Here is a 22,801-nt window from a genome sequence, read left to right on the forward strand (position 1 = left end):
TTTCTTTTTTTTTTTATTAATTTACTTCTACTGATTCTATTTAATTAAATTTTATTTAATTAAATTAGTAATTAAGCTTTTTAATTTTTACAGCTGTATTTTTATAAATTGATACCAGTTGTTTTATCAGAAGACATTCTTCCGACCCCTATTCATGAAAGCGTACAAAGATAACCGACCGTTATTCAAATATCGATTTGTTCGAATATTCCATAAACCCGTTAAAATTCGGCTGTGTGTAATTTTTAATAGAACTGTTTCAGGTAACTTTACGTTTTCGAAATACTATAATAAAAGATTAAACTTTCCGCAATAATTCGAATGTGGGGAAAAAAATGCCGCCAATCAATCATACAATCGCGGGTTTAATTCCCAACGGAAATTGTTATCGTTTGATCCAAAAGCCTAGCTTTACATCGTCATCAATCATCTTAACATGTTTTCAAACGTAATATGTTCATTTATACTATAAGTTTATTTCAACCATCAGTTTCTTTTACTATTTAAAATATCTCAGTAAGTTTTTTTTTTAATCGTGTCATCTTTTCTCTGATACGGAACTAGACGTTCAGAGTTGGTACTCTTGAAGACCCAGACGCTTAAGAGTGCGTGCAAGAGGAGGAAAAAGGAAGATAACACGTACAACCACCACGACGGATCCAACAATGGTGTACTAGTACAGTTACATCAGGGAGATAATGTCAAATCAAAACTATTATTACAGTTATATGAAAAACAGTTGGCTCTATTTCGAAGTGAAACACTTTAAGAAAGATGAGTGCTTTTATATCGTCCTGAAATGTGAGCCGAAAACTGAATGATGTATAGTAACGTTTAAAAGTGAACGCCGAAATTAACCTAACATTCCGTTGAAACGGCTAAACTTAAGAATGAATTCATAAAAAATTTCAAAATCCAACACGAATTCATAAAGAATCGCAAAATCGAACATGAAAGGATTTCGCTGCTCTGCAACGGCTTCAATTTGGATTAGCATAATAAATTTATAATCCCCATAGGGAAATGTTTTTTTACTAAAAGCCCAGTCAAAATGACTGGATAGTATCTTTTATCAGGAAATAACTACTTAGTTTACTCTCTAGAGTATTTCCCAACCGTGTTTGCCGTGCCCCACCTAAGCCTTTCTAAATTTCTAAATGTCCCCTACGTAACATATGAGCGTAATTTTTAATATTCAAAAACTGTTCTCTGTAAAGAATTAAATGATGGGTTTCATGAAAATATTACAAAAAAAGTGTTCAGGAATCACAGTAAATTTTCAAAACAGAATATGGAGAACGATAACAATGGTTTTCGTGCACGTTTGGTTAAATTTGGATGTTTGACTTTTCTTTCCTTACAAAGATATGCCGTCGGTTCTTTTATGTTAAATAAACCAGTTGACTCACCGTTTTGCATTTCTGTGAATTTGTGTTCTGTGAGTGCAACACTGTATAATTGAGATGTCAAACAAATTCATATTAGCTTTTACTTTAAATTAGCCGATAGAATTTTTCAGACGACCGACAGTAACAAGCGGATCAGTCATTTCACATTTTTGAGCCAATCAAAATTTATAAAGTATTTTCGCTTTTACATAAATAAGAATTTTATTTGTTCCTTGAAGTTGTTTATTTAATGTATTTAGTTTTAGTTCCATCGACTGTCAACAGATATTTCATTTAAGGTTTGTCGCTTAAAAAACAGTATCAAATAGCTCCATAAATCTTTTCAAGCAGTTCCTTTTGAGAGCCATCTTACTTAAGAAGCTCTTCTTGATTCTCATCTTTTATGAATATTAAGCATCCATCATATTAAGATATGCAACAAAAGATGTTATACTTTTCATTAGTATATTATGACATTTAAGCGATTTTTTAGCTTATTATATCTTCGGAGATAAATGTTTTCTAATAATTTATATAATAACATTTCTTCGGTAAAATTCCATATACCAATATATCTTATGACTTACTTAAGATATATTGGCATAGAGAATTTTATCGATACGGTCTCACTGTCTCTAAATATGGTCACACTGTCTCTAAAAGCTGGTTCATCATTTCACTGAGAATTTTTTTGTTTTAGATCTTTTCAACAGGTTGCATTTCAACATCTTTACTCATTCTTCTGCTAATTTCTTCTGCTGACTTCTTCAGCAAACAAATTTGTTACTGAGTGACATTTCACATTTCACATTTTTGTCATATTTTTCCTGGACCGTTTCAAGAAATGCCAAAATTATCGGGGTAACCGTTTATCGTGGACCGGGTATGAACTAAATTCTAAATATTCCTCTGAAAACTGGCGAGATGTTTACCATACTGTACATAAGCCCTATGGGTGTTCCAAAAGAGCAAATTGAATAAATTAACTCTGTTCTCCTTTTGACCACGGTTCTTTTTATTCGGCAATATCAGGTTCTTCGTAAAAAGTAATAATTAATAAAAAGAAGTTAATATACATAAAAAAAAAAAAAAAAAAAAAAGATTGGAATAACCTGATTTTGCCCAAATAAACATTATTATAATAAATGTAAGGATAATACTATAGATGAATTAGCATATTGAAAGTGACATTTTAGGTAATTCATGCTTAAATCTTTTATTTATATCACAGCGATATTCAATGAGAAGGAGTGTTCTTTCAATCGATTAAAAGTTTTTACTGAACTTACAATGAAAACGCTATTTTCACTCAATTTAGAATGTCTATTAAAACTGTAGCGACCATCTCCTGTTCTCTATTTTGTATGGTAATAATAATTCTCTCTCTCGTCACTAATTACTGGTATGAGTACGAGGTTGAACTGAAAAAGAATAGTGCTCTAAAGATTTTAGAAGTTAAACGCATCTATGGGGCAAAGGTAGTGTTTTATGTATCTATTCCAGATATTATTTTGATTGCTAGATAGCTATATACCAAGTGTCATGATCAGTAAGTACGCTTATTCTGCATATAATTTAGTAAAGTCTTGTGCACATAGTATGTGGTTAACTCAGTTGCTAGTCGACTAATGTTTAGTTTTGAGATGCAGCAATGAATGGTGTTTAGAATAACTAGCTATTTTTCTTATGTTGGTTAATTTCTTTAGATATTATAGTCTAAATGGCAATTAAAAAATGTTTATAAGCATAAAAAGTATAAAATCAAAAAGAGAAAGATTTGTGAAGATAAAAAAAGCTATTTTTTTAATTTAGAAATTATTCACAACAAAAATAAATTTTAATGTTTGTAAGACCTTCATATATTTTTTGATATAGGAATGTCAAATGATGCTAAATCTTTATAATATTGGTTACATAAATTGTCATAAGTAAGCAAGAGGATAAATGGATTTACAGATTTAAGCAACCATATTTCTAACAAAGCTCATAAATATGAAAATTTGTAAATTTGAAATGGCTTTCAGTCTGTTTTAGTTCTGAATGCAAGTTGTTGTATTTTTTCTTTTTAATTTGATAATAAATTTTACAAAAGACAAAAATTTGCTCTGTTTTTTTATTTATTTTTCTTCTCTTTTTCTATGCAGATCAGCTTCCTAAAATTGTCTCTTGTTTGGTGATAGTTTTTTTTTTTTTTTTATTTTTATCTACTTCTTTGTGATTACATTATTAATATTTTAGTTTTTCAGATATGTAGTTTGTGTTGTTATTTAGCCTTCCAATCATTCTGTTGTATACACAAGAGTTGGATTATGGGAACAATGCAACACTGTGATATATAATCACTTAAGGGATGATGAACTTGAGATGGAGGAGAACTGTGAGAACTATGTAGTTCCTTCCAATGTAAATTACTGGAAGAGTGAGTTTTATTTGTTATCTCATAATGAATTCCTTTTGAATGTTTTTAGCAACTGTAGTGTTAAATTTCAGTGTGGACCAGTAACAGAAATATTTTTTTCAATTTCTTTTTAGTTAGACGAAATGTTTTAGTCATTTTTTACATCATTGCACTCTTGCTAACATTGATTGCTTTTGCTTTTGAAACAATTTACTGTGTGACGAGGAAATATTATTTTCCTGTCGGAAGAATTGCTATTTGCTTTTTCTTATCAGGTATACCATGTGATGATTTCTTTTCTGTAAAGAAATTTAATATTTTTACTTATTTTGGTTCCAAATTTTATTTTAGTTTTAAATTATTTCTTTTTTTGTTCTAGCGTTATTAATTCTTATCGCATTATCAGTATACACGGATACATTTATTAGGCATAAATTTGCATTTTCATGGTCTTATGGCGCTGGTTGGTCAGCTATTGTAATGTACATAATCACTATTATTTTACTGTATGCTGATAAGTGATTTCATTTGCATCTTCGCTACTTAGATCGTAAGAGAGGGATGATGTTACAAATAGTTTGCATTAAAATAGAAAAGTTGATAGATTGCAGCCATCTTCAAAGACAATTTTATATTTATTTATAAATAGCAATTTTTTAAAAGCTGTTGTCTGAAAAATTTTCAAGTTTTGAAAGTTTTTGTTTTATTTATTTTTTATCAAGCACTTAAGAAATTAGCTAGATGAATCAAAAATAGAAAACTTTATTTTTTATTGGATTCGCGATGTGATCATCTACACAAAAGTGGATGTGATAATTGTTTATATTTCTTTTCTTTTCTTTTCTTTTTTTTTTTTTTTGTAGAGTTTTTGTAAATTTGTAAGTATTTATTCATACAACACTATTTATATACTTATAACGTTTCAACAATTGTAAAAATATTGATCATTTACTTATTAGCATCCATGATTCCTTTATTGCTTGCTGTTGTTGTTTTGTGGGAATCATATTGTTGTTAAAAAATGTAGTAACAAGATTCGTTAAAGTTTTTCAGATTACAATATTTTTAGCTATAGCAATGAAACAAGGTTTTGGTTTATTTAAGGCCAAAAACAAAGTGGACTAAAAACAAATAGCTAAAACAAGTTACTTTTATTGACAGTTGGCAAATTAAACGTTGAATACCGGTATCAGGTTAAAATTTAGATAATCGGTATCATCAAAGAGCGTAACTATCGCCTGATTAACTTTCGAATAGTGGAAAACTGAAGTAACTGTCCATTGCGATGATTAAAACAAGTTAAGAAAACAATTTCAGTTCTTAAACATGATGTAGATCTCGAATCGAGATCTGCATCGTGCTCGGTACTGTAAATTGACTTACTTTAGGTTGATAACCTTAAAATACATGCTAATATTGAAAGAAACGAGAAATATATTGGCGCGTTATAAGTACATAAAATTACTTCAGATGTCCGCAAATTTTTAGCGCTAGCTGTAAATATATTTTTATTAGATGTAATTACTTTATATATTATATATATAGTTAATAAATTACAATATTAAAAATGATATAAAAATGTATCATACATTAATACTATATTTAACTAATTATTGTTATTATTGTTATTATCATTATTATTATTATTATTATTATTATTATTATTATCATTATTGTTATTATTATTATCATTATTATTATTATTATTATCATTATTGTTATTATTATTATTATCATTATTATTATTACTATTATTATTATTATTACTATTATTATTATTGTTATTATTATTATTATTACTAATATTATTATTATTATTATTATTATTATTATTATTATTATTATTATTATTATTATATATGCTAACAGGTATAGTTAATGAATTAATGATAATTAATAAATTATATATATATATATATATATATATATATATATATATATATATATATATATATATATATATATATATATATATATATATATGCTAGCAGGTATAGTTAATAAATTACAAGAATAAAAACAAATTTAAGAAAAAAGCAGTTCCCAACTGGTTTGGTTGCCTTATTGAGTTAGATTAGTTAGACTTTATTTGTATAAAAATAAAATTAATAAAAGAAAAGAAAAATAATAAAAGAAAAAGTAATGAAATAGCTTTTTAGCTTCTCAAAATTCAGCGGCGTCCCACCCACAAAATTTAGCGGCACCTACCCAATCAACAAAACTTCAATATGCCACTGATTTAGATATAAACTTTTATTACAATAACGTAATTAATTTTTTTAAGGCATCTTTTTTTTCTAAATTCAGACATCTCTGATAACCACTGATGGGATTGACGCCAATTGGTTCTAAATATTAGAAGCATACAACAAAACTATAAAACCATTTCTTTCACTGACAAATGGTGTTTTGATAAAAACGATTCCATTTTCCAATTACAAAATTATAAAATCATTTATAAATCTTTTAGCGAATTGCAGTGAGACAAAGTTGGTCTTCTTCTTGCATTGACCATGTATATATTTATTACATATGTATGTTATGTATGTTACATTGAAATTACATTTTTGACGGTGATTTTAAAGTAAATCCAACCATACATTTATGCACATCCATTAACAATAACAAGTTATTGTGAATGACTCAACTAATACATGTACAATTGGAATGACGTACGTGCTAACTTTGAATCAGCTATCTTCGGTCATTTTATTGAAGAAGCGAAGTTGGAACCATTTTGAACAATTAAATTAGAAGTTTCTACATATAACCAAAGCCAGCGCCCACGAGAACGAGGCGTTCAGGTGCATGGATTAGGCAATCCATGCTGTCATGGCTTTTAGAAGACAACCTCATGGCCTTAGAGATAAAATCCTAAAGCTAGCTCAATTTAATCAGAAAGGACTCTCAAGTAATGTATCTTCATTAGAAAATAATTGCTTCAACTTTCCGTAAGGCCTTAGGACGAAGGGCATTCTTTGTTTACATGAGATGGAGACCCCCGTTCCTTGCAGTTTTTAATTAACAAGTATTCGTGTTTTAACAATGCCAATAACGCTCGAACCTCTGAATACGGCAAAATTAAAAATTCAGAGTTTTTTTTTATTTGCTTCAATAACCCTATTAAAAAAGATTTCCTACTTTTTCAAGTTTTTAAAAAGAACTTCATATTTATAATGGATTTAAGTTTGCTGTCTGACCAGTGAATTAATCTTATGTCTAATATAGGTATGCAATATCTACCTCAATCTAAAACCAAACCTTACAGCCTGACAAATTATAAATTTATGCAATAATGTGTGTGTGTGTGTTTGTGTCTATATATATATATATATATATATATATATATATATATATATATATATATATATATATATATATATATATATATATATATATGCATACATATATATATATATATATATATATATATATATATATATATATATATATATATATATATATATATACATATATATATGTATGTATGTATGTATGTATGTATGTATGTATGTATGTATGTATGTATCTATATGTATATATATATGATTTATATATATATATATATATATATATATATATATATATATATATATATATATATATACTAATATATATATATATATTAGATTGAACAAGAGTTTTGTATTACTTTAATACAACACTAAATCAAACGATATATATATATATATATATATATATATATATATATATATATATATATATATATATATATATATATATATATATATATATATATGGTCAGAAAACAATGTGATTTCATAATGCTTCGTTTTTAGAATTTAAGTTTAATAATCAAATACTGGATCATAATACATTAATGAAGAATGCTTATTTCAAGGTTTAGATATACTGTGTTTTTTTTGGCTTGCATTTTCATCTTCTTTCTGGTAATGCAGATGTTCAGTAAAAATTACTTTAAATTATTGAACTCAGTAAATATTCCATGGCAGCAAATGAAAAAGTATGATAGTGATAGAATCCTTGAAGAAATTACTCCTGTTGAAAATAAAGGATCATTTAGGAATCATATGGATAAATCTGAAATAGTTCATATTAAAATTGAAAAAGAAAAAGAAAAAGAAATAAAATTAGTAACTGAAAATACCAATAGCCAACCTGAAATAACTTTGAAAGTAAATAGCAAGATTGAAAGTAACAATGAAATTATAAATGTATCAAATGTAAACAATGATGATTTAGTTTACTGCTCCTTAAGAGGATCATCACTCGGTATATTTGTCTTTAGCAGTATATATGCTTGGTATTTATGGTCTAAGTGATATATTTTCTTGGTATATTCGTTTTTAGTGGTATTATATTTGGTTGGTATATCTGTTTACTAAATTTTAGTGTTTGTCCTACAAGTTTAAAAATTTAATTTTTTATTTTAAACAATTTGATATTTCTTTCAATGATTTCTTTTGGAAACAGTTGGAGCAATGTATGTGGATCAATCTGTACCAAATATAAAAGATTTAGAAAAATTGTTCAGTGTTGAATCTGGAGGAATGGTTGAGAAAGGTGGTTGGTGGAAACCAAAGACATGTACACCAAGAGTAAGGGTAAATATAGTTAATGTTTATAGGCTTAAATATATTACAAGTGTAGAGTTAGTAAACTGATAATTACAATTCAATTTGAAATGCTTGGAAGTAGGAATCTGAAAGTACTTTTAGTTATTGAACAGTAATACTCTGTAAAAAGTTTCAGAGTTTCTGACTCAATTAGATAAAAATTGAAAATAAAACAATTCTAACTTTTAAAAAATAGAAGAATCTGTGGATATCTACAGACTTCTTCAGTTGCATAAAGTGCTATCAGACTTTGGAATTCCAATTTTTTGATAAAAAAAAAAAAAGAGAGTTTAAAATCATAAGTCATAGTTACCTCTGATATAGTTGACTATACCTAGCTCTGCTAGAATAGAGTGAGATGTATAGGACTAATCATTAAGTTAAAAGCTAATTTAAAAAATAAGTTAAGGTTTGTAGGCTTTAAATTTGAAAATTTTTGATTAAGCTTGTTTTGGTTGCTTTCAGTGTTCCTAACTCCTGTTGTTTGTGTTTTACAAGGATTTCTTTTTATACAATTTAACTTGTCTAAAGTCATTTCACTTCTACTTGTATCATGTGTCTTTAAAACCACTGTAAACCAGAGAAACCATCAGGTTTTATGTTTTTTCACTCGATCCAAACCTTTATTATTAGTTTAGTATTACTGTATATGGTTAATTAATATTTTTAAATGTTTTCCCTGCTATGTTTTGAAAAAAATCAATTTTTAAGTTTTTACCTATATTTATCATATATATTTATCATAACCAAATTAAACACTTCTTCCATTAAAATCATTTGTTGATTTCTAAACTATTTTAAGATTCTATTTTAGGTATATCTATTAGAAACCTTTTCAGTTGGATTTGAAAAAGCTTTTCAAACATTTAATAGGAGCAAAATGATTTTTTTTTCCCGCTCCCCTTACTTTTTGTATAATTTTGTGGCAGACTACAATAACATACATACCTAAAATGAAAGTTGTTCCTGTGAATTAGAGCTCTTGAGATATTACAAAACAGGCCATTTGTAATGTTTTTAAAAAATTTGGTGGCTATGAAAATAGCTGTTTTGATAGGATTATAGTCGCTGTCCTGGAATTTTTGACTTCTTTTTAATTCTTTTTGACTTCTTTTTAATTCTATCTTTTGACTTCTTTTTAATTCTTTTAATATCAAAGTTAATAATAAATTCTTCTTCCATTAAAATCAACTACAGAGGATAGCAGTTGCTCTCCATGTCGAGAATGCTCTTCTTTAGATTTAAATCTACTCCATGTAGGTTTAAATTTAGAATGAATAGCTTCTCCACACTTTGTTCAGCAAACTTGGATAAAAAACAGTTATGGTATTCAGCAAAGGGCTAAAAATGACACATCAAAATATTAAACTCTCTAAAATTTAAATGTAGATTACACAAAAAATAGAAAAATAATTTTTAATTTATATACTAATCAATTTAATATTAGCTGCACTATTTTACAAAAATAATTACATAGCTTATAATATTTGTATGTGTAGCCATCACAAATTCTACCAGTGCACTTTAATCATGGCGTAGGATCTCTTTCTCTTTACATATAAAATATATCCATATAAAATGTTAAAACATTCTAAAAGTGCACTTTTGTGATTAACACTTACAAACTACCTTTTCTACATGATAAAAATGTGATATTAATTATTTAAGATCATTCAATTTGCCAAAAATATTAGGTTTTACAGCCTTCTTATTCCCTAATCCTTTCTGAAAAGAAGATAATAACTGTTTGGTTTCATTAACTGAAAGTTCCAATATTACTTAAAGTTCTTTTACAACCTGTAAGGATACTTGTTTTAATGATCTTCGATTCACCTTGTTGGGAGGACATCCCACAGTTACAACTAATAGGTTTCTACCAGTTGATAAAGGAAAAGTTGCTCCTTTTGGAATGCAGTCAGCTTTCATCTTATCTTTTAATAAACCTGAAGCAACTTGTTCACCCTGAATGCTTCCCAAACTTGTGGCAAGAGAGATCAAGTTTGTTACAGCAACTGAAGAAGAACAGTCGTGGGTGTGTCCAGGTACTAACATTGAGAAATATTTTCCACAGAGATTTGAGTTATCTGGTGAAGAAGATATGATTGGTTCTGTTTCACTACTTTGGGGCATTGAAGTTGAATTCCTTGTCAGCATTTTCCACTCAATCTTCAAAAGTGACATTTCAATACATAATTATATAAAGATAAATCCTTCATTACAATGAATGATTTGATATAAGTAGTGGTATAGTTTTTTAAATACAAAGTTTTAAAAAAAACATCAAAATCTATAGAGATTAATAGGCTTACTTGCTCCAAAAAATTCCCAGCAGCAGAAAAAGGCATTTTGTTCAAAGACAGCAATCGTTGGGCTAGCAATAGCCGTTTTCATTTAACTCAAAGTGAATTAAATCCAAGAAATAAAGCGGGTGTCTTGTTTCAAATGACATGATTTTATAAAAAGTATATAATTTTGAGAAAAATAAAAGTAAAGATGCAATCTTTAGAAAAAATTATTGTAAAATTTTTTTTTAGCGTTTTTTAAAAATTGATTTTACAATATCTAATTCTTAAATAAGTATTTGTAAAAGTTATTTGTATCATTTAATAGAAGACACTTGTTTTTTTTTGGACTCTAGCATAAGACTTACGCTTTTCATTACCCACAATTTTGTAATTAGGATGACTTTTTTTACTAATATTTTAGTAATTTTTTAAAGTGTTTATTCAAGGTTTTTAATTATCATTTTTGACATGTTAACACACAACTTTGAATTCGAAAATATTTTTAATGATCAATATAAACTAATACTAAACTAAAAATAAAGGTTTTGATTGAGTGACACGACATAAAACCTGGCAGTCTCTCTGGTTCACAGAGAAACATTAACAGATTCATTTAACTATTAGTTTTTAATATTTAGTCTTAACGGATTCATTTAATTATTAGTTTTAAATGTTAAGTTTTAATGGATTCATTTTTTATCAAATGTTTAAAGAATTTAAGTTTAATGTTTTTTTTTGTTGTTGTTTGTTGAAGATTTTGGATGTTTACTTGAAGATTACAACTTTTTACATTTTTACATTTTTATATAAAATAACATAATTTGTATTCATCAATAATAGTAAGTTAATTATTATTTTAAAAATAATCAGTTACAAATATAAATGTTAATAATTTTTGTTTCATTACGGATATAAATTTAGTAACATATTTAAAAAATTTAACATTGGCACTCCTATTAATAATTATAGAAGTTAAAATAATCATTAATTGGAATGCAAATGTTATATGTTATATATTTAGGTAGCGGTAGTTATTCCATACAGGAACCGTAATGATCAATTAATGGTTTTTTTGCGGCATATGCATCCTGTACTTATGAGGCAGGAGTTATATTACAGAATTATTGTTGTGGAGCAGGTATTGTACACTTTTCACTTACATAAATAGAATAAATTACTTTTATTTACTTTTTATATATCTTTTAAACATAAATTTATTGTAAATTTTTTCAGTCAAATAATTCATAAACTAAAGATTTTCTAATTCTGGTGTCAATTTGTTGAACAAGTCCACCATAAATAACCATTCTCTTTTAGTTTTGATTAAAACCTCTTGACACTTGTTATAAGTTGAGTACACTTTCTAAACCATTTAAAAACAGCTTAATGTATCACTTTATATGATGGTATATACAGAATTTTGAACTTTATGCAAAAGATGCAGTTCCGAAATCTGCCGCATGTTTGTTTTAGAAACAAAAAGTGATGATAAATTAAAAGTATCTTTAAGTGTTTAGTCATGAATATACTTCTGCAACAGATCAAAATTACTAAAATAATTAGTTACAGTTAATACTAAAATAATTAGTAATATATTTTAGTATTATCTGTAATAATTTGTGATATATTTTATATACTAGTTGTGTAAGTTTGAAAATCTGCATATTAGCTGTGTAAATTTAAAAATCTTAGTTCTCAATCAAATGTAAATTGTATTTTAAGTGATGTGGACACTTTACACTTATTTGAATTACTCTAGATTTTTTTAAATTAAAGAAGGTATTGCCAGTAATATATTTTAAATAGCATATTAATTCTGTGTGTGTGTCTAATATTACATATACATTTATGTGTATATTGAGCAGCAGCAGCAGCAGCACAACTTTGTTATGTTTTTCTTCATTAGTAAAAGCTCATTTTATCAATTAGCTTCCATCTCAGTTTATTTATAAAAAATGGACACAAAACCTATTTTGGTTACTATTTCTATCGATATTCTTGAATAAAAAAAAATGTTGCTTTTTGTTTAAATGTGATAAAAAGGTTTTGTAATGGATCAAATGATGACCTTAAAGAAAAAGCATAAAGCTCAAAAAAAAAAGTAATCAATAAAAATTGAGCATCCAAAAAAAAAAAATTAAAAGTCCCCAAATTGTTTTTCGATTTTATAAAAAAAAAGTTCTATAAAAAAAAAATGTTTAAAAGTTTTTTTTTAAAATGTATCAAATTTTTATTTTTTAAAATGTATCAAATTTTTATTTTTCATGCAGCTTGAAAAAGATCCTTTTAACAGAGCAGGACTTTTCAATGTCGGTTACACAGAAGCTTTAAAGTTAGGTGATTTCGATTGCTTCATTTTCACTGATGTTGATTTACTTCCTGAAGATGATCGGAATTATTATGGTTGCCCTACATCACCACGACATATGTCAGTTGCCGTTGATAAATTTCAATACAAGTAAGTTCTTTACTATGTGTGTTAAAAGTTTAACGTAAAAACCTGAATGCACAAATTTATAAATATAATCTATTTATATTCTTACTTTTAATAAAGATTTTATATTAATTTCTACAAATGCATTTAAAGATTTTATACAACTAATAAAAGGTATTTAACAAAACATTGCTCAGAGAGAAAATACTTTTGAATTTCTGGTATCTTTTGGTAAATTATATGGTTAATTACTTTGTTTAGTTTTAACTCAAGTGAGTTGTAAAGTAACTCATGAATTGTCTTATAGACTTCCATACGCAACTATATTTGGTGGTGTGGCTGCATTTAAAAAGGAACACTTTATAAGCATTAACGGGATGTCAAATCTGTTCTGGGGCTGGGGAGGAGAAGATGATGATCTTTACAGTAGGTTAGTCTATTAAACATTCATTTTGGAACATGAAATAGTTGCTGGGATTTTCTGAAAGTTGAAGACAAAATATATGTTATATATAAATATATGTAATAATAGTCAAATATGTAATAAAAGTTTTTAAGAAGTTATGAACAGAGTATGTTGAATTAAGAATAAAAAACTTGAATTGGTAATTAAGAAAAGATTTGGCTGTTATTTTTGTTAAACATGAACTTAGTGTGAACACGGATCTTCTTCGAAACTTCTAAAACTTAGTGTGAACACGGATCAACTGAACTTTTTTCATAGAATTGTTGCTACCGGGTACAAGTTGACGAGACCTTCTTTATTGACGGGCCGTTACACAATGGTAAAAATCAACCATTTTCAAAGTTCTGAAGCAGACCCTAACAGGTAATTAATTAAACTTTGAACCTCGTAGCTTAAGCAACCTATAAATTAATTGTTGTATAATAATTACCAATCAAGTTTAGTATGCTCATTTAGAGAGCCAATAATATGTTAAACCATCATCTTTAAGTTCGTAAGAATTGTGTCCAAAACTTTTTCTTTTTCTCTCTCAGGATGAACTTGCTAAAGAACTCTGATCAGCGTATGACAGTCGATGGTTTAAATACGTTAAAGTACATTCTAAAAGAGGTTGATCAACAGCCTTTAGTCACTTTTGTAAGAATAATAATGTCTAAATCGATGTATAATATGTAATGCGTTCACTCAAATTGTTAAAAAGGGATTGAATTCGCGAGATGTTTCTTAAGAATTCGCTGCTAGGGTTTGAAGTTATTAGCGTTTACTCGATAACCCTTGTGCTCGATATCTGTGAGCGTGTTATTGAAACACTGCTGTATTTAGATTGTTAACATCCACGAGCGAAGTTTATAACTTGAATATGAACGTTTTGAATTTTTTTAAATAATAATTTATTTACTTAAACGTTTTTACATGTTTAAATGTTGAGCACTTGCCAAAAGTTTTTTTTACTTGTGGCTAATGATAATATTTTTATTTGCGATTGATAAATTCGAATTTTTTATGTGAGCGAGTGGTAACATTTGAATGCGTGTGCGATCGATGAAGTTTTAACGCGTGTGCAATCGATAAAATATTTTGTGTTTGTAGAAAACTCTGTTGATATTTTCTACGTGTATAATGAAATCTGTGTAAATTTCAGAATGAATTCTGTAAATGTTCTCAAGCAATTCTTCAATGTATTATCTTTTTTTATTCCGGTATTTATTTCTATTTGTATTGAAGACTTCCTAAATAAGTTAGGTCTATCACTGTCTTATCTTAATCAATTCTATTACATTTTCTATTACAAAATCTATAACATTTTGATTTATTGCAATCTGTTCCAAACTTTAAGTATTGTGGTTCTTCTTTTTCAATCTGGGAACTATTAACTGCATGAAAAATCAACTATTTAGAGGATGTATGAAAAGTCACTGATGTGTAAATTACTGCTTATCATATAGAGATTTCGGATTGATTATAAAATAGAACCGGATTTTTAAAATCAGCTGTCTGAGAACGAAATTAATATTATGCCAAAGACATGAAATTATAATGCAGCGTTTCTCTTGATTTTCGAACTGTAAAAAATTAATACTAAAGCGGTATTTCTTTTAAGATGTTTTCAAGTGTCACCATTTTTTAAAATGTTTTTGATTCTACTCAGTTACGACCTGATTATCAATACGTCCAGGATTAATATGTATTTTACGGAACAAGTTGTAAAACATGAACTACATAAATTCATATTCCTAAACAAACAAAAAAACGATTTTGATTTATGGCTTAGATAGGATTGGTTAAGAGATTAATCAACCAAAAGTCTTGACTTTAATACTCTGAACATTTTTTTACTGATCAAAATATAATTTATTTCGTTATGTTATAACCTTCATGCTACTGGTAATTCAGACTGTTGCTCTTTACATAAGAAAAAAAAAATTTTTAAGAAATACGGCAGAGAAACTTGCTTTCTTTTCAATTTTTCTAAGTTTCGTAAATGAGCTCATCGTGAAATAAGGCACGTCGTTGTAACTACGTACGTCACTAGTTTTATCCGTTTAGGACATCGTCATATCTTTCTAGATTGTTTTGATCATGATTGTTTTTATCCGACGCAAGGTTTTCGAAATATAACCAGGTTGCGTCAAAATTATTTTTGTGTTGTGTTGAAATGTATTATCTCACAATTACTCGATGCAGTGACTGTTGCAGAGCTGTTTTAATCCTTCCGTCGGCATATGCAGTGGCGTATCCGGAATTTTTATCTGAGAGAGGATGAAGGGGCAAGAGGGTGGTGGGGGCAAGAGTTTGGAAGAAGAGGAAAGCGGAATTAAACTTTTTCTTCTGGAGTTGTCACTTTAAAGTGGATCTTCATTCAGGCTAAACTATTTAATCAATTTTGACCGTAGATTTTTCCTTAAAAAGTTTTTCTTTACCAATGAGGTGGTAAAAATACTTGCTCTGCGTTTGCAAATTTTTAAAGATGCTGTCAATCACACCAAAATGAGTGGGTGTGTCTATTGCAACATTAGAAAGTCCAATACCTGAATTTATCTTAAATATAATTTTCTTCTTCATAAAAACATTCTTTTTTTTTTCGTAAGTTCCGTAAAATTACGTCAGCCCAAGGTATAATGCCAATGGTATCTATTAGATAAGAAGAGCCTGTATTGTAATGATACGCAAAACTTACAACTGCATAAGTAGCATGTCATTTAAAATGATACTTTTTTCACATTTTCTTTCCGGCACCGTTAGAGTAACGCTAAAAGAATTTATAGTTTAAATTATGACTAAAAGTCGTCGCTTTCAAAGAAATTATTGCGTCGCAGAAATAAGGAAAATAAGTAATTTTTAAAGAGCTATAGAAAAAAAAACATGTTAAACGGACTTAATGGAACCTCCTCTTGAATTGAAAAAACAAAAACTTATTAATTTACCAAAAATCTGTTTTTTAAAAAATGTAAAAAAAAGTTCTATTGGTTTATTTCCACTATGATTTCAATAAAACATGTTTTGAATAAATAAATTAGGTCGTGTATTCCAAACAACTTTGTTTATGTTCTTGACAGAAGGCAATAAAATAAATATTGAATTAGTTTATAATATTACCTCATGGTAAAAGAAATATGTTTTTAACTCCGGTTACTTCGCTTAAGATTGCTTTTTTTTCTCTTATTTTTTCGATAACTTAAAACAGTTTTTATGATTAATAACTTTTTCTTTTCTTACATTTAAGTAGAAGGAAAAAAATTTTTTAAAGGAAGTAGTTAAGGAGACGTCAGTTTTAATACGCGCAATTAAAAATTTCTTATCGCGAAATCCTGTAACAATTTTTGTAATCAAACTTGAATTTTTATGCAAAAAAACTTTTTTTTAGGACAAAGGTATTTTGACCACTTGTACGATACTAAATAAGTTGACGAACCAAAAGATGATTGTAAAAAACGAGCTGAGCTTAATCTTAGAAACGGCTTCATTGAAAATTATGCGCGAAGTGAACAAAAAGAAGAGTTCCCGACTGAGATCACTTTGCCGACGAAAGTATTTACTAATGCTTGACGATGATGAAAAAGATCACTACAAAAGTTTTCAAGGAGACGAAGTTAAAGAAATCTTTCTCTCAAATTTAAATAGGAGGCTTGAACGCAGAGGAGCAATTTGCGCTACGGATCCGATCGACTCCCGAGTAATGAGAAAATCGGTTCAAACACTGATGACTTTCAATCAGTTAAGAGAAATTTATATGATTTGAGGGGAAGTTTCAATTTAAGAAAAGAATGACAAATGATGGAAAATATTAACTTTTAAAAAAGACGACGATGGCTAGCTCCTAATTCAAACAAATTACTTTGAAAACTTTTATGTTTACGACGGAATGATCTCGAACTTAGACGTATGATTCTAAAATTAACTGAATCTGATGCTTTAATTATTCTGGATTAAAAAAAAAAGGTCTTAATTTCATAAAAATTTGAAAAATGAGCTTTTGTTTGTAGTTTCCTCAACGCAATGGAAGATTCTTTTCTACAAATATTTATCGATAACGAATTTTTTTGAGGATAACTTGAAAAACTTTTCTTTGGAAGGAAATAATAATCAGGAAACCTCGTTGTTGTTTTTTTTTTACCTAGTGGATCGCCATGCTCCTAAAATTTTTTGAGTTTGATCGCCGATGTCTAGGGATTAATGAAAACCACGGTAAAAAAAAAAAGTCTTAAAAAGAATGTGGCATTTTGTTGCTTTGCATTTTCTTTGGTTTTCTTTTCTTTCTTTTTTTAGCGTGAGTTTCGTCTACCGAAGTTTGAGAACCGTTAGTACATAATATTTATATAAAAATATACAAAACATCAGTCGAGTTTTTTTAATTGTAATAAATTGTAAACAATATATATTATTAAACTCTGGCAGCCTTTTTTCATCACGCATTTTGAGAGAAATCTTAAAAATGAGAAATTTCTTTAGACACTTCCATACTTCCTTATCAGACACTATAGTCAAAGTAAAAATATTTTTCAAAAATACTTCTTTTTCAAAATTATGTACTCTGTATCAACAGGGACATAAGTGCAAAAAACTGAGAATTTCAGTAACGTCGCTTCTTTAACTTTAGACATGTTAGGTTTCTGATGCAAAATTTTTACATATCACTGTCATATTTAGCAAAACTCGGTTTATAGTATTTTTCAATAATTTTGCTAACCCCTTAATCCGCATAAGCGTGCAGCAAGATATATTTTACTTTATTTAATTATATTATGTAAAGAATTAAGATTGCGAGTAATTTTATTCTAGCTTTAAAATGTTGTTTCCCTGTTTTCCGTGATTTTAACATTTTGCACTTGACCCAACTGACTTAATTGAACCCAATCGACCATTTGACCCAACTGACCCAATCAAACCTTGGTGCGCAATATTAAAATTTTTATCGCATCAGAAATAGGACAGAAACATTAACACGTTTTAAGTTAGATATGACGTCATTGAAATTCTCTGTTTTTTGCACTTATGTCCTTACTGGACTGGAAGTACGATATATTTATATATAGATAGCAAACTAAATACTTTATAGAAAAATAGTTTTTCCAGTTAAATATTTAATTTGCTAATAATGAATAAAACCGTTAAGTAACGTTCGCACAGAAAATGTTTATTTGTTGCTATGAAAGAATCGATAAAAAGAGAATAGCTCATGATCGATAAGAAGCTCATAAGGCACCAAAAGGAAATTTCTAAATCTTAGATTTTCGGATTTTGTACGGGAAAACATTAAAAAGAAAAAAAGAAGAAAAATGTTAATAATATTGTTAAATCTGAGAATCAATTTTTGGAACAACATTTTAAAGTGAGAAGCTTGCATCATAAACAGCCTGTCCTCTGATTGGTGATTTACCCGCTGACACCTTAAAAAAAGTGCTATTATGGCCTTTTGAATGTTCACACCATAGCGTTTTTAAAAAAAGTTTAACAAAATAAATTTTTAAAAAAATTAATAAATTTAAAAATTTATAATGAAAAAAAAGACTTTCTTTATGATGGTTTATTTAACTAAAATAAAAATTACTTAATGTGTTTAAGATGTTTAATGTTTGCTCTCAATAAATTAAAAAAACTAAAATAAAAATTACTTAATGTGTTTAAGATGTTTAATGTTTGCTCTCAATAAATTAAAAAAACTAAAATAAAAATTACTTAATGTGTTTAAGATGTTTAATGTTTGCTCTCAATAAATTAAAAAGACTAAAATAAAAATTACTTAATGTGTTTAAGATGTTTAATGTTTGCTCTCAATAGATTAAGTAAACTAAATAAATTTTTCTGAAAAAACTCTAAAAAGTATTCTTTATGCTCTTTAAAAAAACTGAATAACCTTAAAAAAAACCTTAAAAAAAACCAAAATAAAAACTAAATATCCTTAAAAAAAGCTCCAAAAAACTTAACTACTCAAGGTCTGTGGAAGAGCATTTAGGTGCCTTAATTTGTATTACGTTTAAGATAGTTAAACAACCACTATTCTTAATAATTGTTCCCTGAAGAAAAATGTTTTCCTCTGAGATTTCTTTTTTGTTGCATGTACATTTTTAATGAAGCACCTAAATTATAGTAATCAAAAAATATTTTGGTGTCGTAATTGGTGGATGGTTCACATTCACCTTTTTGTGTCAATATATATATATATATATATATATATATATATATATATATATATATATATATATATATATATATATATATATATATATATATATATATATGTATAGATATAGATATATAGATATATAGATATATATAGATATATTAGTTAAACTGTTTTCTATTCTAATTTATTCTCGAAGCATGGAATAATGAGCGATTTTAAATGAATCAACACTGTTGGGATTTCACGAAAAAAGCTGATTTAACGCTTTTAGTTGACGGTGACAAATTTCACGTTCATCGTTTTATTTTATCGTCATGCTCACCCGTATTTAATGTCATGTTGGAGTCTGATCATTTTGTTGAGAAAAATTGCCGATTGATAACATTACCTAATAAGAAGAAAGAACATATTCAACTTCTGTTGAACTATATTTACCCGTTTGGCCATCGTATTACAGGTGATTACATTATTATTTATTATTATTATTTTTTTTATTATATTAGGTGATTACATTATTATCTATTCTTTTATGATTTTGATATTATTGCCTAGCCACAGTAAAACCCCCATCAATTATCTGTTGTTTGTTCAATTATCAATTGATGAAAAACACGAATAAACTACTGAATATTTTAGAAAGAAAAATCTACTAAACGATCATTGTACTTTTTATTCCAGAACAAACTGATATTGAAAGTTTATTGAATTTGTCGCGTGAATACCAGATTAAGAAGATTCGTGATTTATGTGAGAAATATCTTTTACAAAAAATACCAACTGTGGAACAGTTTATTATCGCGCAAGAATACGGTCTTACTTTACTAAAAGAGAAGTGTCTTCTACAGCTCTCAGAGAAGGCACTGGCATCTTTGCAAGACCATCCGAGGTATAACGAGCTGAGCGAAAGTAATAAGTTGTCACTTGCTGAGCAACAGTTAAAGAGGCTGCAGATATATTGCAAGAAAACAGCCCAAATTGCACAAGCCTCGGATATGAGGTAAATGTAAGAGTCTTGTTTATTTCAATTTTTTAGATTTGAGTTCTTTTTTTTTAATTACTTTTTGCGTTTAATACATGGGATTAGGCGTTTAATACATGGGATTAGGCGTTTGAAATTCTATTTTCCGTTTAACCTCTTGTTCCAAAAGCCCGTGCTCGTTTTTAAAAAGATTATTTCTCTTTTTATATTTTTTGTTGGGTGTTGTTATTATAAGGCTAAAATAATCTAAAAAAACATAAAGTACTGAACTTAAAAACCAAGAATTGAAGAAGTTTTTACCACCTCTTTGATCGCGTTTGGTTTTATATTATGATTGGTTGATTTTTTAATCGAAATTTGATAGAATTTTAATTAAGTTCAATTTTAAAATGTAAACAAAAATTAAACTTAATGTTTTTTACGTACTAGATATCTACCTATTGCTACGCACGTACAATGCGGTCACAAACCAAAGCATTGCGACAATCCCCATTTTATTTGTCATTTTTGTCGTGCATCTGCGCTAAGAGGTTTTATTAAGGATCAATCTTGGAAACTGGGGCTAGAAAAAAGCATTGTAGGTTATAAAAGGCGTTGAAAGTAAAGTAGCTAACTTTATATGAAGATTTTTATAGTTGTATGTATATAAACTTTTAGAATGTTTTCGACTTTTTCTGAGCTTAACCTTTTCTGGAATTAACTTTTTAATTGTTACGCAGTCTTTTTCCTTTTTTTTTTTCGACTTTTTTTTTAAATTCTTAATGTTTGACTCGTTTACCTTTAAAAGCATTTTCTACCGACATTTCATTCTGATGTTTTATTTTTAGTTGATACAAAACGGTATTTTAAAGATTATCAATTTTTTATTATTGTAAATGATTTTATTTTTGGAAATGACTAAATTTTTCATTTAAAATTCGTATCTACATTAGTTTAAAAAAAAATGCAATCAGATGAGTTTTTTAAACAGAACGCTTCGTATTAGCAGATTTAATGATAAAATGCATATAATTGCAAAACAATTTTTTTATACTTAAGTTAAAAGACATTACAAATTTCACAACATTATTAGGAGCATTGCAAGCATGAGTTAATTGAATTTTATTATGTGTAGATTACCAGCCGACATTTTAAATAGGTTTTAGGTGTCCAAACATTCTAATAAATAATATTCCTTTGATATCAGGGTTAGATTGATGACCTATTTTAAAATAGTTGATCTCTAGCTATTTTTCACATAACCTAGCTTTCGCCACTACAGTTTGTCACTAGATAAACTCTTTAAAGTCGTTTTCATTTTTTTGACTCAAGCTTTTCAAACAAATATAGAAACACTGCTCTCTAAAGAGCAGTGATAAATTTATCAGTACTTAAAATTGTGGTGAAGCTTTAAAAAATATTTTTGATTGGGAGCATTGAAAAAGCTGCAGCGTTTACTAAATGGTCAAATAATTCAGCATTGGGCATACCTCATCGACTGGTAATACCCATACAAGAGTAGGAGCATTAACAGCTGCTGAGATTACCCAAAGTTTATTGTTTGTTTTTTTTTTTTTATAAAGGAATAGGTTTCGAATGTAAAAAGCGAAAATTCTCCTTTCACAAGCTTTCTTTTCACTTTTTTTTCTCTGAAATTTCTTTTATATTGTATACTCCAGTTATGTTTATTGGTCAGCTATAACAACCGTCATTATTATCCAACTATAACAGTTGTCTCTATTAGCCAGCTACAACTGTTATCTTTATTTGCTTTAATTATAGAGTTTCACAAAACAGTTATAAAAATTTAAAACGCCGTTTTTTTAAATGCAATTTTTATTCCTATGGGAGCGATTGAAAATTTTGATTGAAGAAAGCTATTACTGAGAAAAAAATGTTTATTAAATGATTGTAATCAATAAAAAGAAAAAATATTCACAGCAATAAAAGAATACTACAGCAGTCCAACCCTTTCAACAAAAATTGCATGAAGTCTATTTTACTTAACTATAATAACGCTTCAACAAACTTCGAATCTAAATTATATATATATATATATATATATATATATATATATATATAACAAATAAGTAATCAAAGTTTAACACAACAAATGATCGAAATATAAAGAAAAATTTTCTGCAGTAGAC

The 22,801-nt window shown here is 27.6% G+C and overlaps 3 protein-coding genes and 1 long non-coding RNA gene across 6 annotated transcripts; all 4 read left to right on the forward strand.

Moving 5' to 3' along the window:
- Positions 1-2,600: 2,600 nt before the first annotated feature.
- LOC149884306 (uncharacterized) lies at positions 2,601-4,762 on the forward strand. 2 transcript variants are annotated; one of them, XM_090099223.1, is made up of 4 exons: positions 2,601-2,866; positions 3,660-3,807; positions 3,921-4,061; positions 4,138-4,762. In XM_090099223.1, the coding sequence occupies exons 1-4, from the start codon at positions 2,708-2,710 to the stop codon at positions 4,212-4,214; spliced, it is 525 nt and encodes a 174-aa protein (XP_089955349.1). In that variant the 5' UTR covers positions 2,601-2,707; the 3' UTR covers positions 4,215-4,762. The 2 variants fall into 2 exon arrangements, with proteins under 2 accessions (XP_089955349.1, XP_089955348.1); XM_090099222.1 differs by having other exon boundaries at positions 2,605-2,866; positions 4,166-4,762.
- A 2,805-nt stretch (positions 4,763-7,567) lies between these two features.
- Positions 7,568-14,761, forward strand: LOC145185721 (beta-1,4-galactosyltransferase 2-like). The gene is made up of 7 exons (XM_090098553.1): positions 7,568-8,040; positions 8,242-8,372; positions 11,691-11,807; positions 12,940-13,127; positions 13,411-13,533; positions 13,828-13,932; positions 14,103-14,761. The coding sequence occupies exons 1-7, from the start codon at positions 7,635-7,637 to the stop codon at positions 14,242-14,244; spliced, it is 1,212 nt and encodes a 403-aa protein (XP_089954679.1). The 5' UTR covers positions 7,568-7,634; the 3' UTR covers positions 14,245-14,761.
- Positions 14,762-16,581: 1,820 nt separating this feature from the next.
- Positions 16,582-17,971, forward strand: LOC149884307 (uncharacterized). Its single transcript, XR_016455266.1, has 2 exons — positions 16,582-16,671; positions 16,934-17,971. It is a non-coding gene; the product is annotated as an uncharacterized LOC149884307 (long non-coding RNA).
- A 1,895-nt stretch (positions 17,972-19,866) lies between these two features.
- On the forward strand, positions 19,867-21,492 carry LOC149884308 (BTB and MATH domain-containing protein 38-like). Of its 2 annotated transcripts, none has more exons than XM_090098376.1 (3): positions 19,867-20,150; positions 20,372-20,696; positions 21,102-21,238. In XM_090098376.1, exons 1-2 carry the CDS (start codon positions 19,913-19,915, stop codon positions 20,692-20,694), a joined length of 561 nt encoding a protein of 186 aa, XP_089954502.1. In that variant the 5' UTR covers positions 19,867-19,912; the 3' UTR covers positions 20,695-20,696; positions 21,102-21,238. The 2 variants fall into 2 exon arrangements, with proteins under 2 accessions (XP_089954502.1, XP_089954501.1); XM_090098375.1 differs by having other exon boundaries at positions 19,868-20,150; positions 20,372-20,690; positions 21,102-21,492.
- The last annotated feature ends 1,309 nt before the right edge of the window (positions 21,493-22,801 follow it).

This window comes from Hydra viridissima, unplaced genomic scaffold (assembly GCF_058129835.1).
Source record: "Hydra viridissima isolate aposymbiotic clone 2 unplaced genomic scaffold, HvirCarnegie_v1 scaffold_9, whole genome shotgun sequence".
Lineage (NCBI taxonomy): Eukaryota > Metazoa > Cnidaria > Hydrozoa > Anthoathecata > Hydridae > Hydra > Hydra viridissima.